At 37.6% G+C, this 19298-nt stretch overlaps 1 protein-coding gene across 4 annotated transcripts in view; it reads left to right on the forward strand.

Moving 5' to 3' along the window:
* ATL1 (atlastin GTPase 1) overlaps positions 1–19298 on the forward strand; it is an 85244-nt gene that overhangs the window by 51948 nt on the left and 13998 nt on the right. For 3 of the 4 annotated variants that reach the window (XM_040477110.1, XM_040477107.1, XM_040477109.1), the window contains exons 6-8: positions 1103–1153; positions 3543–3599; positions 18520–18612. In XM_040477110.1, the coding sequence (XP_040333044.1) occupies positions 1103–1153; positions 3543–3599; positions 18520–18612 (201 nt within the window). The remainder of the gene's footprint in view (positions 1–1102; positions 1154–3542; positions 3600–18519; positions 18613–19298) is intronic. The other variant, XM_040477111.1, reaches the window with a different exon arrangement.

Genomic DNA, 19298 nt, shown 5'->3' on the forward strand with positions numbered 1-19298 from the left:
AAAAAAAAAATTTATAAAAAAAAAAATAGACTTCTTAAACGAATGAGCCTGTGAAATACGGACTTAATGTCTAATTTCTTCATAATCAGCAGTATAAAACCACTTGTACAAACCAATTAAAACATAATTCTTTATTACCTATATTTCTGTTTTACCTGAAGACATTGAATATTTTCACTGAAAAATCTTAAGTCCTTAGTAATGACCTTTTTATCATCTGAGAAACAATCTCTTATTTAAATAAGTGCACAAAGCATTCTCTTTGTGTCAATACATAAACATAGAAGCTTCCTTCACTGTTTTTTGAAATTACTCCTCAAAATAAAAAAAAAAAGATAGAATGTCATCTTAGTACTGTGGTCTGTTCATGAAGTGGTTATGTATATGTATAGGGATATGAGCCTGATACTCAGAACCTAACTTCAATGTGATAGAACTTTCCAGAGACTTAACTAAATTAATCAATTGTGAAAAAGCCAACATAATTTTTCAAGACAAAATTTCATGTATGGCTTACTCAGATCTAGATTGTTATTATTTTGCTATGCTTGTAAGAATGATTTTTTATTGACTAATCGTTAAATCAGTTTCATAAATAATTTTAATATTCTGTTTCCAGAGCAGGTGGCTGTTGTATTTCTGGAACAATTTTATGATCATTGTACATGGTTTATTGTTTCTCAAGCTTTCTTTACTCCTCTCTCAAGGTCTTATAAATACCATTACGTGAGAATACATGTAGGGGCACCTGGGTGGCTCAGTTGGTTAAGCGTCCGACTTTGGCTCAGGTCATGATTTCTCTGCTCATGAGTTCAAGCCCCACATCAGGCTCTGTGCTGACAGTGTGGGTCCTGGTTGGGATTCTCTCTCTCTCTCTCTCTCTCTCTCTCTCCCTCTCCCTCTCCCTCTCCCTCTCCCTCCCTCCGCTCTCTTCCCCTCCGCAACTTGTGCTTGCTCACTCTCGAAATAAATAAATACACTTTAAAAAAAGAATACATATAAGAAAGTTTTGTGAAAATTGATATTTATAAAAATAATGACATAGTAAGTACTTTGAAGGATGCCAATTATTATTTCATTTTGACTTTATTTCTTAATCAAGGTATATAACTTATCCCAGAATGTCCAGGAGGATGATCTTCAGCACCTCCAGGTAACAATATGTATACTCTTTTTTATATATATCTGGTAATGTTTTGAAGATGTGTGGATTTTGTTAGGCCTTCTCCTACCTAAAACTAAACAATTCAGAAAGATTTAGAAACATAATCAAATGGAGATTGTCTTATTCCCAGGTTTCTTGTTTTAGCCCTCCATGGTTATGTTCTCTCTCTCTCATTCAGTTTTCAAAGTTCTTTGTTACTCTAAAGCTACTTGCTACTGGCTCCATATATTTGAAAATATATGGCAAATTAGAGTAGAGAAAGAGCCTTTGGTTTAAAAATGACCCCAGATGTGAAGCTGATCCAGTTATAAAATAAATAACTCACAGAGATAAAGAGTACACCACAGAGAACGCTGTCATTAATACCGTAATGACATCGTCTGGTGACAGATGGTGACTGCACTTGCCGTGGTGAATGTAGCATAGTGTATACAACTATCAAATTGCTATGGTGTGCACCTGAGACTAATATTATATTGTATGTCAACTATACTTTAATACTACATTTTAAAACCCTTTCTGTTCTATGTGCTGCCCTCAGGGGTATTGTTACAGCACAAATGCAGGGAACAATAGTGAAAGTGAAGTTGAAGTCTTATGGTCAGAGATTTAATAATTGCTAGTATGATATCAGTTGCGTGACAGATTTTTTTTTCCCTGTGAACCACTTTATACTTAAGAACTATGAGGAGCTACCTGATAATTCATAAAACTCTGTTTTAGATCTGAAAGAGACTTCGGTGACTCCTAATTTACCCTTCATATTTTACAGATGAGGTAAATTTGGCTGAAAATAGTAAATGACTTGCCTAAACTCATGTGGCTAATTAGTGGTAGAGTGGGCATAGAGATCTGGGCATCTTCTGGGCTCAGGGCTTCTTCTACACTCCAAGTAGCGTTTAAATTTCAGATAAGTAAAAGATTAGATATTTCCTGAAGATAGTTTACATCTCTGTAACACTTTCTGCTCTTTTTCAATTCATGTTATTTTGGTTACACAGCAAAACCTATGTACCTTAAATATATAATCTATCTTGGCAATAAGAGCCATGTACAGCTTTAGCAGACAACATAGAATGATAGAGCAGGGTAACCTGTGATGCTGGACATAACATTTGGAGTTCACACCCGGCATTATTCCCAAATATATTTCTAGTATCTCACACTGAGCATTTGTGACAAATAGGCAGTATGCTGAATGACTGTTCGATGTTTCTTGTAATCAGTACGATTTACTTCTTCAGGCACGTGTCATAACTAGCCAATTATTTTCCAAGTTAATGGCATGGCACTGTTCAATACCAGCTTAGGGATTTCTTAAAGAAGGGCTGATTTTGGACTTTGATATTGAGTAAGTAATGTTTTTCTGAGACCGTTTAAAACTTTTCCTGTAAATGGCAACACCTCAGCCTCCTCAAAAAAGATTGTGAATTCAAATTATGTTAGTAGATGATTCCAATGAGAGTGCCTAATCCCTGGAGCAGCTGCAATATTCCAGACACAGTATTCCAGACTTTTCATTTAAATACTCTAATCAGATGCCTAGTAATTACTCTGGGCTTCCCCGATCCTCCTGCAGGAGAGATGGGGGTTGCTGTGGGAGCTATCCGAGAAGGGCAAGGGGTGGGAATCCTCTGTATCACTTGCACCCCAGCTCTGAGAAGCTGTTGTGCCTTGTAAGTCTTGTGGATGAAGTGGCATTTTCTGTGTACAGATGGGGAAACCCATTCCACTGATGACACACTCATCGGAAGCCTAATCACAGTCACCCCCTAGGGTCTTTGTTCTCTGACATCTTCCTTACGTTTTTGAACAACACAAAAAACTGAGAGGGTGCCTCTCAATTGGGAGCAATTAAAAACAGAAGAAGGCAGTGTATTTGGTTGTATTTTTAAGCCAGATGCCTCTATGCCTTTGTAATAATTCAGTCCATTGTGCCACTAAATTTCCTCAGGCGACAACTTTCGTTAAATATATCCAACATAGTTTATGGCTCTCTGGTCTAATCTGTGCAAGTTCTGCTTTGAACGTTTTTTTAACATGTTTCTTTCTCCCCCATATTCCCTACAAAAAACTGCCCTACATTCTTGATATAAAGTTGTTGGCTTTGAAGTAGAAACTTTATTTTTAACATATACTTTATGTCCTTAATTTTTAAATATCCAATTACTATCGTTCTGCTTTAATACTTAGTTCCTTAAAATGTTTATTGTAACCTTAATAATATAGTATTATGTTATAGTGAGGGGGGGAAAATGAATGGAAGAAAGCACAGAAGTAAAACTTTGCAGATACTGAAGTTTGTGTGTGTGTGTGTGTGTGTGTGTGCGCGCGCGTGCGTGCGTGTGTGTGTGTGTGTGTGTAATTTCCCTTGTAGCTTTTCACTGAATATGGCAGACTGGCGATGGAAGAAATATTCCTGAAGCCATTTCAGGTGAGTGAAGAATAAAATTATGGTATATTCTTATTAAATTTTTCTTAAGAGTATGACCAGGTATATGAATTGAGAAGGTCACATTTCTTTCGTTTTTTCTTTATTTCATTCAAGAAGCACTTTGAATACCTTGCTAGTGCTATTTGGTGCAAGTAGGAGATTCAAATGGGGAAATGAAAATTTAACAAATTAGTTTTTTAAAGAAATGGGAAAAACTTATTGGGAATAACAAAAAATAAATAAAAGAAATGGGAAAATGAAAAGATGAATTAGATGTTTTGATTCCTGCAAGAATATCATCTTTTCTTCCCTGAATTCAAGTCTAGAGATGTCACAGAAACCAAAAGAAAACTGACGAATTTGTCAAACATAAAAGCGAAAAACAAACAAGATTCCTGGGACTATAGAAAGGGTTACAAGTCACACAAAACCTGGCTAAGGCACAGAGTCAGGTGGGTGCAAGTTTATTGAAGGTACTTTCTCTTTCTTACACAGTGACCCATGTGAACTATCACTTGCTTCATTGCACTAAGTATCAGACTAGCAACCAGCTCAACCTCTTGGAACAGCAGGATAACATCAGGGCAATATATGAGCTCGTGTTGGGTGGTATAAACAGACTATCGGGTCCTTTAATGCTCCCTTCTGCCCCAGCAGTCTTTAAATAACAGGAACCAGGAGAGTATAATTAAGTCAAAAAGCCCTTGAAAGCCTGGAGGAGGTACAGATTTAAATACCCAAGACTGCTCACTTGAAGCATGACAGCATCAGCCTTGGCTTCTCAGAGGGGCTCAGGCTAAGTCCCAGAATTTAGCCCCTCCCTGGTACGTATCACCAGCCCAGATGGATAATACCCTGAGAGGTATGTGAACGTACAAGGAGAACGAATGATAAACGGCAAAGTAGAATTTATGGCTTAAATGGCAAGTAGTTTATTTTTATTTTTTTTATAAGTTTATTTATTTATTTTGAGAGAGAGAGAGAGAGCACGTGCAGGTAGGAGGGGGGCAGAGAGAGAGGGAGAGAGAGTATCCAAAGCCAGGCTCTGTGCTGTCAGCGCAGAGCCCGAGACAGGGCTCGAACTCACAAACCGTGAGATCATGACCTGAGCTGAAACCAAGAACCAGATGCTTAACAGACTGAGCCACCAAAGCACCCCAGCAGGTAATTTAAAATGAGTTATTTAGTTATCTATTGTTGCATAACAAATCATCCTAAAAGGATAAACATTTATTGTCTCACACAATTTTTAAGGGTCAAGAATCTGGAGTAGCTCAGCCTGGGTGGTTTTGGTTCAAGGTCTCTAATGAAATTATGCAAGATATTGGCCAACGAAACATTCTCAGAAGACCTGACTGGAGGGTCCACTTCTAAGCTTCCTCACATGGCCGTTGGCAGGAGACTTCAATTCCCAGCCATATGGACCTTTCCACAGGGCTGTTCACACCAAGGTTCCCAGGGCAAATGATCCCACTTCCAGAGTGACCAAGCTGCAATCATTTATAACCTCATCTTGGAAGTGAAGACACCGTCAGTTCTGCAAAATTGTATCTGATATACAATTATATATCTACCCTACCCTGATATAATGTGGGAGGGGACCCAATAAAGGTGGGAATACCAGGAGGAAAGGATCTCAGATATAGTAAAAAATAAGCAAAGAAACTAGTACATACCTATTCGAATGGCCAAAGTCCAGAGCACTGACAATACCAAATGTTCCCCAAATGAGGACGTAGAATCTTAGAAACTCCCATACATTTCTGTTGGGTGTGCAAAATGGTACAGCCACTTTGGAAGATAGTTTGGCTGATTTTTACAAAATTAAACATATTCTTTATATATGATCTGGCGTTGTACTCCTTGGTATTTACCCAAAGGAATTAAAAACTTCTGTCCATACAAATACCTGCACACAGATGTTTTTAGGAGCTTTATTCATAATTGCTCAAACTTGAAAACAACAAAAATGTCCTTCCATAGGAGAATGGATAAATCAACTTTGCTACATCCAGACAGTGGAATATTATTCAGAGTTAAAGGGAATGAACCATCAGGCCATGAAAAGACATGGAGAAACCTTAAATGCATATTATGAAACAAAAGAAGCAAATCTTTAAAAGGCTACATACTGTACTATGCTACATACTGTAAAATTCCAACTGAAATTCATAAAACCTTGGTTTGTGAGCATGGTTCACTCTGGAAACATGTTTGTAATCCAAAGCACCTGTATATCAGTGCGAATTTCCTCATAAGAGATAATGGAAACTCAGATGATTCATTTCACAACCCAAAAATATTCATATAAAAATGATTACAATGCTATAATATAATACAAAATAATAAAGTACAAAATACAAAGAAAAATTAACCAGCACTTACCTTTGAAAACCTTTGTTGTGAGGGAGACAAAAGACAGGAGTGTTATTGTGTAGAACGACTTTCACTATCACTCACAGAATCACTACTATCCATTGGGTCAATGGAATCTTTTTCTTTTTGTGCACCTTCAACAAGGAACCTATCCAATGACCTAGAATGAAGCAAATTATTCCTAAGCTAACTCTTGTATGGAAAAGCAAAGGACTGTCCATAGGTGCTTTGAAGTAACAAAAAATAAACTAGTGCCCATTGTGGGCACCTTCTAACATTCTGGAAAATCACTGATTTCTGCCAAACACCATAGCCTGAGACCAAGCATCTAAGCATGGGAGACGATCACCCACAATCCCACAGAGAGAGAGAGAGAGAGAGAGAAGAACCATGTTCACATGAGGGAAGAGGGTGCCGACAGGAGTTCAGGTAGAATAAAAACAGTCCCTGCTTACAATCCTCTATTTTGTTTACAATACCTACTAGTGTCTGTTAACTTTAAAAAATAATAATTTGTCAGGTTGATAAGTGAAGTATTCTATAGTAATTGGGCTATTAGCTTAGGTTTTTCTCTGAACTTTTTACTCTCTGGATCCATTGGCATAGGGTAGGAACTCCATTGCAAATTCTGGAAAGGATTTTTAAGTCTTAACCAGCAAATGTTACTACTTTTTAAAAAAGTATTTAATGTTTGTTTATTTTTGAGAGAGAGAGAGAGAGAGAGAGAGAGAGAGAGCAAGCAGGGGAGGGGCAGAGAGGGAGGGAAACACAGAATCTGAAGCAGGCTCCAGGTTCTGAGCTGTCAGCACAGAGCCCAACACAGGGCTCAAACCCACAAACCATGAGATCATGACCTGAGCCAAAGTCGGGAGATTAACCGACTGAGCCACCCAGGTGCCCGAAATGTTACTACTTCTTATGCTTTTTAAGATACATTAAAACCAAGAGGGGCCAACTGGTGCTCTGATTAGATAGATAGATAGATAGATAGATAGATAGATAGATAGATAGATAGGTAGATAGGGAGAGATACTGCTTTTGGTAAAAGAAATAATAATGAAAACAATGGAAAAAGTTTTAGCACTTGTTGGTAAACTGAAGGCATTTTGAAATGTCAGTGAAAAAAGTTTTGACTGAAAGAGTCAACAATGACTTCAAAACAAGTTTGTACTTGTAAATCTATGTATCTGAAATTGAAATGAGAAAGTCATTAAGTAGCAAAAGTGGCTTCCAAAGATACTTAATAATATTTAAAATGAAAGAAACCAAATTCAAAACAAAAAATACTACACATCATGAAATTAAAAAATAATATGCAAATATATTCAGGTCTCAGAATTTTTAAGGTATCAGCAAATAATTCACATTAAAAAAAAAACCACCATTAAGACCAATGTTAATGAGCTTTACTACCTACAAAATAATTCACATTTACCTTAGAAAAAGTTTCAAGAGAAAAAGTTCTGATATGGTATAATTTTTAAATGAAAGTTCAATTAATTCATCAAGATTTTTTTACTTTTTATTTTATTTTTTAATGTTTATTTTTGAAAGAGAGCGTGAGTAGGGGAAGGGCAGAGAGAGAGGGAGACATAGAATCCGAAGCAGGCTCCAGCCTCTGAACTGTCAGCATAGAGTCCGATGACACGGGGCTCAAACTCACAAATGATGAGATCATGACCCAGGCCGAAGTCAGACACTTAACTGACTGAGCTGCCGAGGTGCCCCCATCAAGCTTTTTTTTAGAAGGTTATCACTTCCATCCTCTTCTTCTATCTCAGGAGAGAGCAGGTTTATTTATTTGGATAAAAGTGTGGAGAAATTTTAAACACTGCCCAAGAAGGCAAGGTGAGAGGTAATGAAATTTAAATCATAGTAATTCGTACTCAAACTAAATTTAATAAATTCAAAATAGAGGAATTCTTACGTCTGAAGCAGTGAAATTGTAAATAATGAGCAAGATATAGCACAGGCTGGAAAAGTAAGGGTAATTAGGCAATGAAGTAAATAGCTGCATTAACAGATTCATTTGATCCTTTTTTTTTTTTTTAAAGGTTTATCCATTTTTCAGAGACAGAGCATGAGAGGGGGGAGGGGCAGAGAGAGAGGGAGACACAGAATCCAAAGCAGGCTCCAGGCTCTGAGCTGTCGTCACGGAGCCCGACACGGGGATCAAACTCACAGACTATGAGATCATGACCTGAGCTGAAGTCGGATGCTCAACCGACTGAGCCACCCAGACACCCCAGATTCATTTGATTCTTAAATGAAAAGCCAGTTTATATCAAGAAAACAAAATATCTGTGGTATTTAAAAACTGTTTTTAAGCAGAGAACTAAAAGCGCAGTGAATTCAGTTTAAAAGCAATATTGAAGTGTAAAGTTTAGCCAAGTGGTGTGCTGGTAAATGTATACAACTGGCTGGTGAGGAGGGAGGAGGTGGTTCTGATTTAAAGCATTTGCTGATTTCTGGTATGAATACCTTTACCATGGCTGATTTCAAGCTGCCAACATGATGTCAACTGACTTGTAAAATTTCTCAGACTTGAACAACTGCTCCTTGTGAGCCTGTGTGGGCCAGCTTTACACTAGTTAGCACACTCAGGAAGTATAACCCATGACAAGACATGGCATTTGAAGATTGAGTTAACAACTGGGCACGTCCTGGCAGAGGCATCTCTGGTAGGGGAGGTTCTGGTAGCAGAGAGGTGGGGTGCCGTTTCTGTGTACATTTTAATGTACAAGTTGGTAGTAGATTAAGGTTTACCTGTAATAGGAAAATAAGGATAAACCCTAAAAAAACTTCCTGCACACAAACTTTAGTTCCCTTCTGTTAGAAGCTTTATTTTATTCCTGAGCATATATTTTAGGACCACTTACCTTTAATCTCTGCTCTTTCACCTCCTCGGTGTTAAGTACTTCACCTTTTAGATTAGTTAATTCACCCCAGTTTTCTCCCATAGCATTTAAAAATTTTTTTTCAATGTGTATTTATTTTTGAGAGAGACAGAGTGTGTGAGCAGGGAAGGGGCAGAGAGAGAGGGAGACACAGAATCTGAAGCAGGCTCCAGGCTCTGAGCTGTCAGCACAGAGCCCAAAGCGGGTCTCGAACTCACAAACCGCGAGATCATGACTGAACTGATGTTGGACGCTTAACCGGCTGAGCCACCCAGAGCCCCTCTCCCATAGCATTTTTAATTAATCATTTCATATGCTTAATGGCCCTTAAGGGCCTTAGAAATAGATACACACACACACACACACACACACACACACACACACGATAAGTACATGAGGTGATGAATATGTTAACTAACCTTATTGTGGTAACCATTTCACAACGTATACGTGTGTCACATCATTATGTTGTAGACCTTAAACATACACAATGTAATATGTCAATTATAGTTCAGTAAAGCTGGAGGGAAAAAAAAGATTTGAATCCTCTTTGTGAGAAAAAGTGAAACTCAACTTTTCATGTTTCCTTTGGTAGAGATGTAATTATTAGATCAGTCCATGCCACTTTTATGGTTAAACTGAATGTTGATGGAAAACAATAGTAGAGGAAGCATATAATAATATATTGCTATATTAGGATAAACCTGTTTCTCACAATTTCTCATTCAAATTGGGCCTACATATGGAAAATTAGTAATATTTTACTTAATTATATTTAAGGACCCTTTATTCCTGTGATTTAAAAATGTTCAGGGGCTCCTGGGTGGCTCAGTTGGTTAAGCATCTGACTTTGTTTTAAGTTTATTTATGTAATTTGAGAGAGCAGGAGTGAGTGGGAGAGGGGTGGGAGTGGGGAAGAGGGGGATAGAGAGAATCCCAAGCAGGCTCCATGCTGTCAGCACAAAGCCTGATGTGGGGCTTGATTCCATGAAACATGAGATCATGACTTGAGTCAAAATAAAGAGTTGGATGCTTAACCGACTGAGCCACCCAGGCACCCCAAGAGTACATGTGTGCTCGCTTACTCTCTCTCTCTCTCTCTCTTTCTCTCATAAATAAATAATTAGATAAACAAACAAACATAAAAAAATACATGTATAAAAATGTTTGGGGTGCCTGAGTGGCTCAGTCAGTTAAGCATATGACTCTTGATTTCAGCTCAGGTGGTGATCTAGGGTTCATGAGATCTAGCCCTGTGTCAGGCTCCATGCTGACAGAGTGGTGCCTGCTTGGGACTCTCACTCTCCCTCTCTCTCTTTGCCCCTCCCCAACTCACACACACACACACACACACACACACACACACACACACACTCTCTCTCTCTCTCTCAAACTTTCTCAAAAAAATAAACTTAAAAAAATAAAAATAATAATTAAAAATTAAAAATGTTCATCTACAGAATAAATTCTTTGATAGTGATTTCAGCCACTTTAAAACAAACTATTCTTGGTCAAATATCTATGATGACTATAATTGCCAAGTCATACCAGAGAAATGCATGACTTCACTGAGAAAATGAGAGGCTGTTTGTGCCTATATGGGCTGTAAATTAAAGAAAAAGATACGATGGTAGGGCCGAGAAAAAGGATAGCTTTCTGAGAAAGCCACCTTATCCCATGTTCTGTCTAGAGAGCAATTTAGGTGATCTGAGAGCTGTATGATTCAGAATAAATATTCACCTGGCTACAAAGAATTAGGTCAGTGATATGCACCAGGCTTCTCCCAGTGTCCACATTTAGGTACATGAACTATGTAGAAGATCTGTATAAAATAGTAATAGTTTATTGAGCATTTATGTTGTGCCAGGTGCTGTGCCAAGTATGTTTCTTACATAAGTCAGATTATATTCATTATAGTTATATAAAAATAAGTAATGTTGTTTCTTTACTCTTTCTCTCTTTTTTTTCAACGTTTATTTATTTTTGGGACAGAGAGAGACAGAGCATGAATGGGGGAGGGGCAGAGAGAGAGGGAGACACAGAATCGGAAACAGGCTCCAGGCTCTGAGCCATCAGCCCAGAGCCCGACGCAGGGCTCGAACTCCCGGACCGCGAGATCGTGACCTGGCTGAAGTCGGACGCTTAACCGACTGCGCCACCCAGGCGCCCCTCTCTCTTTCTCTTTTTTAACTGATGAAGGAACACTGAAGCATAGAGTAGTTAAGAAACTTGTCCCTGGGCACATCATATCTGTTTTTTTTAAAGGATTTATTATTTTTTTAAGTTTATTATTTTGAGAGAGACAGAGTGAGCACAAGCAGGGAAAGGGCAGAGAGGGGCAGAATCCCACCTGGCCTCTGTGCCATCAGCTCAGAGCCTGACGCAAGGTTCGAACTCAGGGAAATGTGAGATCATGACCTGAGCCAACATCAAGAGTTGGACACTTACCTGACTGAGCCAGCCAGGCGCCCCTGGTCACATAATATCTTTAAGTTGCAGAGCTGCTCTGCAACCAAGGTAGGCCACAGGCTCAACACCCTGATAGTTCCACCATCTCTTCCCCCTCATAATCCTCGTACTTATTGAGCTATATCGTGTAGTCTTATATTTGAATGTGCACATCTTCCTAAATTATAAATACCTTAGGAGCATGAACTATTGTAGTTTCCTTGTTTTCTTTTTAGTCTAGTACATCTAACTTCATACAGCAGATGTTCAATTAATGTTTGCTAATTATGGTGCTGTATACGTATTTGGGATTGTGTATAGTTTGAATATAATCCATGGGACTCAGAATTGAAAGACCTGATTTCAAGTTCTTGTGTGACTATTACATGTCCATCCTAGTATTACCTCTTTACATTTTAAGATAAGATACATAAATATTAAGTCATACGCTGGTATGAGAGTGTCCAAAGTATTTGTATATGCATGGCCCCTTCTTGAACTGCAGAAACAACAATCATGAAATTTTCTTTTGGTGGGTAAGGGTAGTAGAGATTCTGAATTGAAAGTATTAATTGCTGGGTGGTAATATAAAAAGAGTAAAGTAACATATTTCATTAGTTAAGACTAACAGAAAAATATTTGATGTTTTCAGTTTGGAGTAGTGATTGTATGTGGTACCATCAGATTTAAAGGTGATCCTAGTACAGTCTGAAGATGCTTCAAGTAGTCAGACAGTTAGTGGTTAGATGTAGTTCAAGTAGTTAGACAAGGTGCTCTGAAGTTAGAGCAGCTGCTCTGAAGCAAGGGAAGCCTTGGCTGCTGGATCAAAGGATGGGCCATTAAAGCCATTGATGTTTGCCAGGTTGTAATTTAATAACTTGGATGGCCTAATTTCTTATATACCTAAAAAAGAAAGATTTATGTAATTTGGGAGATATTAATCTAGACTCATAGATTTGTCACCAAGTTTTCTGCCTATGTCCTTGGTGATTTTTGCTCAGAGAGATTCTGCGGTTACTTTTGGAGTCATCCGCAACTGTATTTTTAGCCAAGAAGGGAAATTCATTCTTCAAGTGGGTTTTTTGCTTGCTCTACCTATAGGTGTCTCTGTTGATCGATTCCTGATTCATAGAGAACAAAGGATATTTTTGGTCTTGTTTTTCATGTGGAGGGCCCCAAATTTGTTTTAATTTCTACCCTGTTAACTATTCAAGCCCCTCTGAAAAGTCAGCCATATATTGGAGATTTCTAGATTGATGATTTTTCTTTCAAGTTTTTTTCTTCAGATTCCTGTATTCTATGTCTGAGCCCATTTAAAAAAGAGCAGACAAGGTTTCCTTTACTTCAGCTATTTAGGTACCACAAAGATTGAAAATTTCCTGAAGTCTATTTAAGTTTTTTATGATTGATCTTTATTTTGTTTGCAATTTTGAATCTTTGACCAATTAATCACTGAGAGAAAGTCTTCTGAAATGGTGTTAAGGGATGTTTTATCTATTTTTCTTGCCCTCTAAAGGCTGTTAAAATGTTTTAATTTATTATTATTTATTATTATTATTATTATTATTATTATTATTATTTTGAAGAGCTGGTTTGCTTAGATGTTCTCCTGGTCTTTCTTACCCTATTGCTTTTCACCATTTTTCCCCCATCCGAGAGACTAAAAATTAAGTGAACTAGTTGGAACAGAACTGATAGTTTGGGTCAGTAAGTATCAAACAAAATCCTGAATTACACAGCAAATTTATGCCTTCTTGGGTTAAAAAAAATTCTTTAAACTCAGCTCTGGACCAGGATTTAAATTCAGCTATCTGTAGAACAGCCTTCTGGTCTAGCAATTTGAAGTTGTTTGGGGCAGTGTGGCCCGTCCTTTTCTAGGAAATCAGTTAGGAGGTCAGGGGAGGGAGCACAAGGAATTGAAGGGGTGCAGTGAGTGGTGAAGATAAAACTGAAAGAGATACAAGGAGGGTAAGTTTCAGAAGGTAAAAGAGTCAAATTGAGAGATGCTATTTGGAATCAGCATTTTGAGACCTCAGTTTACTAATTAAAGAAGTGAATTAATGAGTTATTAAGAGAGATTTTATGTCTTAATTTTATAGAACTCTTCTTAACTGTATTAGTTATTTATTTTGACATGTACAAAGATCACCATAATGACCCCTGTTACTCTGAATTTTTTTAAAAGGTCATTTATAATTGCAACAATTAGGATTATAGTGCAATACAAATAGAAAGCAGAGGTTTTTCTAGGAAGAGGGCCTAGCTTTCATATATACAAACCTGTAACAGGTTGGTCAAAAGTGTGTGCTTTGAAAAGCAGCTTGGAGGGGCGGCTGGGTGGCTCAGTTGGTTGAGCGTCCAACTTTGGCTCAGGTCATGATCTCACAGCTTGTGAGTTCGAGCCCCGCGTCAGGCTCTGTGCTGACAGCTCAGAGCCTGGAGCCTCGTTCGGATTTTGTGTCTCCCTCTCTCTCTGCCCCTAACCCACTTGCATTCTGTCTCTGTCTCTCTCAAAAATAAATAAACATTAAAAAAAGAAAAGCAGCTTGGTTCCTCAAGCAAGCAGAGGTCAATATGGTGCTGTACGATCAGTCATCTGATAGCCACTGATCCTGTATTATGGGCTAAGAACAGTGACTCACAATTACAAGATCAAGAGTGTCCTCTTAAAAGTTTTGTAGGACTCCCAAGGCCAAGTTTGACTAATTACTTTTGTGTAAATTGGTTGCCAGTTTAACAGACCTCCAACCATTTGTCCTTGGGGCATCTTGATTGGTTTGGAGACTTACGAAGTCTGTGCCTCTATCTGTTCTTTCTGAAGCACTTCCCTGTACATTCAGCAACACAAGACAATTCAAGCAAAAATACACGATACGAGGGCTTTGTATGAATTGCCAAGCAAGAAGGCAAAGCAAGCAGCAAAAGCATAAAGATATTAATAACAAAAATATTTACTAAATCGTATACCTCCAAGCCAAAAGTTCTAATAACTTTATACAAAAATTAAGTCTAATTATAAAATGAGTTCACTTCCAGAACTGAAGGTTGAATTGCCCTATACAAAGACTTTGAACTGATGACCTTATATGAAGACCTAGTGTGTCTTTATAACAAAAATCCTAGAATAACAAATTAATCAGCAACAAGAAGCTCAGTGAAACAAATCAGAACTCTAAGTAAGACCATTGTTGAGACACATTCACCTGGCAGTAAATTTGAAGGACAAATGGAATTTTGGAACAAGGGACAAGGAGAATGCACCTGTTAGTCTGAGGGTATCAGAGACTTCTGCCAAGTGAGAGTATTCAAAATTGTCTCAGCGAGACTTCCAGAACTGTCAAAGGATGACACCATCACTCAAATCTGGTACAAAAGCCAAAGCTGAATTTATTGCTTTATTAAGTAAAAGAGGTATGCTGGTGAGGCTTAGTCTCACTGAGCAAAGTCAACTAATGATTATACATAGGGTTTAGGAGTGTGTTTTGGAGTTGCGTGGTTTCCAGAGGCAAGAACAGGTTGATGTCAGTTTTAGAATATTTGTCATTGTTGAATACAGAAGCATGTTTTGTGTTGGCTATAGAGGGGAGAAATGGATGCACATCAGCCTCAGTGAATTTTCTGGAGTGATTCTTCCATTAAGTATGAAGCTTTCACTGATTGGTTGGCTTTCAGTGGGCTGTTGAAGTGACTTGTTAGTTAGATGGGTTTAAAACAAGTTCTAAACCTTGTTTCATTGTTCTCTGAAAGTGAAACTGGAGCTGAAATGTGTTGATTACATGCTTAAAAACCAGTTCAGGTATTTACTGACTACATGGTTCTAGAACAGCTAGTCTTTTCCTGGGGATGGGGCTGGTAGGTATATATAGCTAGCTTATATCACTTCATGCGAACTAATTAGTAAATATTCAGGAATGATATAAGCCGACTATTAAACTGCTAATAGCTTAAAATCAGCCACGTTGGGCATATTTACACCATATTTACACCACAGAAATGGCCAAATGCTACAAAATCAAGTTATTTGGAGAGTCAGTTTACCAGGACATCACTGGATGGGAGCATTAGGCATGGAACTTACGAATTTAATACTATAGACAGGTAATAGATTCCTGATTTGAGAAAATAAGACTTCATATTTGATCCTATTCTACACATGGTCCTCATTATATTGACTTAGGAAGATAGCCAGTGAAACAGACCAAAAAATGAAACTAAAATTTCCCAAGAAAAATGCAAAATATAGCCAAATCCACATACTTGACTTCACTGATCCTGGGTTATGAAGCTCTATTTTGTAAAAGTTGCTTCCTAGCTAATCTCTATTTTCAAAATACATGTTTAGGTAGAAATATTCTGAATACAAATTACTGTATTTCATTTTGAGAAAAATGGGCATCTGTTACAGACAGTTTAAAGATCATGGTTAGGGGTATTTTTATTTTTTTAAAAATTTTAATTTTTTAATTTAATTTTATTTTAGAGAGAGAGCAAGTGAACAGGAAAGAGGGGCAAAGGAAGAGAGAGAGAATCTCAAGCAGGCTCCAAGCCCAATGTGGGGCTCGATCCCATGACCCTGGGATCACTACCTGAGCTGAAATCAAGAGTTAGGTGCTTAATTGACTGAGCCACCCAGGCGACCCATTAAAATATTTTATTTTTAAGTAATGTCTATACCCTAAGTGGGCTCGAACTCAACTTTGAAATCGGGAGTCACATGCTCACTGACTGAGCCAGCCAGGGGCCCCAGAAGTATTTTTAAACTCTCCTCTCCACAAAAATGTCTCCTTCCCCACAAGAATCCCCAAAATGAAAAAAAGAAAGGAGAGTTTCCACTTTGTGAAACAAGACTATCCATAACTCAAACTGAGAAGTGTCCCTGGTTTCAGGACAGGAGATGTGAGCCAAGGATTTTATATCCAGCAAAATTGACTTTCAAATAGAAAAGCACAACTGTTAAAACGGGTCACAAACTTATCAATATGTAAGAATGCAAAGAATATTGTTCTCATGAGCCCTTAATGAGAAAGCTACTGAAGAATGAACTTCAGATAAGCAAAGATGACATAATTTCACCAAAGGAGAGATAATCATAAACTATGTGCCTCCTGATGGAAGAGCACTCTGCCAAAGAAATAAAACCTGAGATCAAGGCTCTGTCTCCAGCTGCCAATTTGCAGAAATCCAGAAGAAAAAAGAGCATGTTGAACTGCCGGTGAATATGCAGGGTCCACGTTGTGGGAAACTCTACATGGTCATATAGAATTTATGGTTAAATTCCTAGGTTCTTTAACAGATAAAGTAAGGAGGAAGAACCCATCGGTTAAAAGAGAATTAAGAGACAGGTCAACAAATTTTAATAAGCAAGATTAAAAATTCAGTTAAAAACTCAGAAGATACAAACTTTTAGAAAGATCATTTAAAGATAGCTAATTTCATAAAAATTATTTTTTCTCAATTTCCTGCATTTTTACTAAAACTAAAATTTGAAGCATCTTTTTTTAAGTTTATTTGTTTATTTTGAGAGAGAGAGGGAGAGAGTGAGAATATCAGGCAGGCTCTGCAGTGCCAGCACAGAGCCCCGGGTGGGGCTTGAACTCACGAACCCTGAGATCATGACCTGAGCTGAAATCAAGAGTTGGACGCTTAACTGACTGAGCCTACCCAGGTGCCCTGAAGAGTATCTCTTAATCTAACTTATAAAAGCATGATTTTATCAGACCTCAGATTGTAAACTACAGTGCTTGTTTTATACTTACTGTTGAGGCAGTACAACAAGGTTTTGAAGTAACCCAAGTTTAACCTGTTCTATCTCTGTGTGCCTTTGGCCAAGTCACTTAATGTCAGGTGGAGGCGATTTTTATATATCTCTTGTGAAAAGAGTCACAAATTATAACCTATCTCTTAGCTGTTGCAGGAATGCATGAAATATGCGCATAATTCCTGATATTGTGGTTGCCATATGATAGGCACTTAAACGAAAGCTACAATTACTTTGGTTCCAAGTGGTCTGGGGTGGGGCCCAAGAATTTTGTGCTTTTAAAAGCCTCTCAAATGATGCTAATGATTGTTCTAATTTTGGAAACACAGTCTCTGATAAAATCTTCCTGGATGTGAACAAATATTCAGCTTCAAGGATTTTTTCAATGCATTTCTTAGTAGAAAAACTGGAAGACATCTGGGAGACTGGCAAAATAAACTATGGCCTATCAATTTCCTAAAATATGTGGCCATTAAAATAAAAATCAGATCGCTAACACAGCACTGTTCCAAATGCCTAATACATATCTCATTTAGTAGTCCTGGGAGATGGATTCCATTATTACCCCTATTTCACAGATGAGGAAAAATGTACACGGCATTACAAATAAGTTGTGAAACAGAGACATTTCTAAACTTTCAGTACTATTTTTTTTATAATAAAAGATGGCCTTGTTAGAGGACAGACTGAATTAGCTTTTTAACAGAAATTATTTCATAATCATTGAAGATGAAGCAATCAAATCATTTGCAGCCAAAAACAGTAGGGAAAAATCTATTAACAAGGTACGTTAATTATTTTTCAGGATTTGTGTGTGTGTGCTTGTGTTTTTGTCAGCTTTTTTGTATTTGTAATTTGTTATTTTTCTGATTCTAAATAAATATTCACTATCAAGCCTAATTATGTATTCTTTTTTGTATTGAGCCCTCCTCCCCCCAACAGACTGCATAAGCTTTGGGCCTCTCAAAACCTGGATTCCCATCCATCTGCATACCCTGTATGTAAACTGAGAGCCCCTGAAAAAGAGAATGGGACAGAAGTAGTAGGGGAAAAATATTTAAAGAGATAAAACTTTCCTCAAATAACACTTGAGTCTTCATAAAGAGCTGTCCCCAAATTGCCAAGAAGAATGCGCCCCACCCCCCACAAGAGATGGGAGACAGAGGTGCCCTCAAACCGGCTGAATGGTTCTATGTCACTACAATCAGTTTGGAGGCAGCTTTCTGTTTACACTTAGTGGGAACAGGAAGGGTGATCTCATGGGGGAGAGATTGCTTGGAAACTTTCAAAGGTTTTATGTTTGCTGTTCTAATTCCATAGTGCGTTGTAGGACACTACTCATCTGGTAGTAACAGTAGCACTTCATTGGTTTCCATAGGAAGCAGAGGAAGGCAATTTAAAGTCCTCTTATCAATCCTTTCTTCTTCTTCTTGTTTCTCAGAGTCTGATATTTCTTGTTCGGGATTGGAGTTTCCCATACGAATTTTCATACGGAGCCGAAGGCGGCTCCAAATTCTTGGAAAAACGCCTCAAGGTTTGTTAGAAATTTAGGTGAATGAAACTTCACCAGTAGTAATCTAGAATTATTTCTGTTGAATGAGTTGCAGAATGGACATTTAGTAGATACAGTCTTAGGCTTCTAGCGTCTCTACTAACTAAGATTGATATTTAATACAGTGCTTTCAGAGTTACAGTTTTAAATATTATAAGTAATTATGATACAGATAAAGAATTCTTTTGTAGATATCTACAAAACAATGACTGATTCCTAAAGATAAATCTTTTAATTTGAATAATTAAATCAGTTCAAGGCTGACAGTACAAATATCTGTTTTCATTGAGGTTTAAAACAGTCTAACAGAAATATATAATTTTGAAATCCCCAAAGTCAGTCTTAGAACATTAGCAAATAGTTCAGAGAACTATTAGCAAATAGTTCAGAGAAAGTGAAATTAGAGGGTTCTCTATTTTCTGTATCAGGATAGTGCAATATTGAATCAACTGTTTATACTGAACACAGATGACAACAAATACCCGCTGAGAAAAAGTCCTTTTTGGCTTATAACTGCTTTTAGGGTGGTCGTACTATTAACTGTCAAATACATTTGAAAAAACAGGGGCAATTTAGCTTATAAATACCCACCTAGTCAGACGCCTTTCTAGAATTTTAATGTATACCTACTAAGTGACAAGAGGTTGTCTTGAGTATCTCCTGAAAAG

The sequence above is a fragment of the Herpailurus yagouaroundi genome, unplaced genomic scaffold, assembly GCF_014898765.1.
Source record: "Herpailurus yagouaroundi ecotype Mexico unplaced genomic scaffold, PumYag 141, whole genome shotgun sequence".
NCBI lineage: Eukaryota > Metazoa > Chordata > Mammalia > Carnivora > Felidae > Herpailurus > Herpailurus yagouaroundi.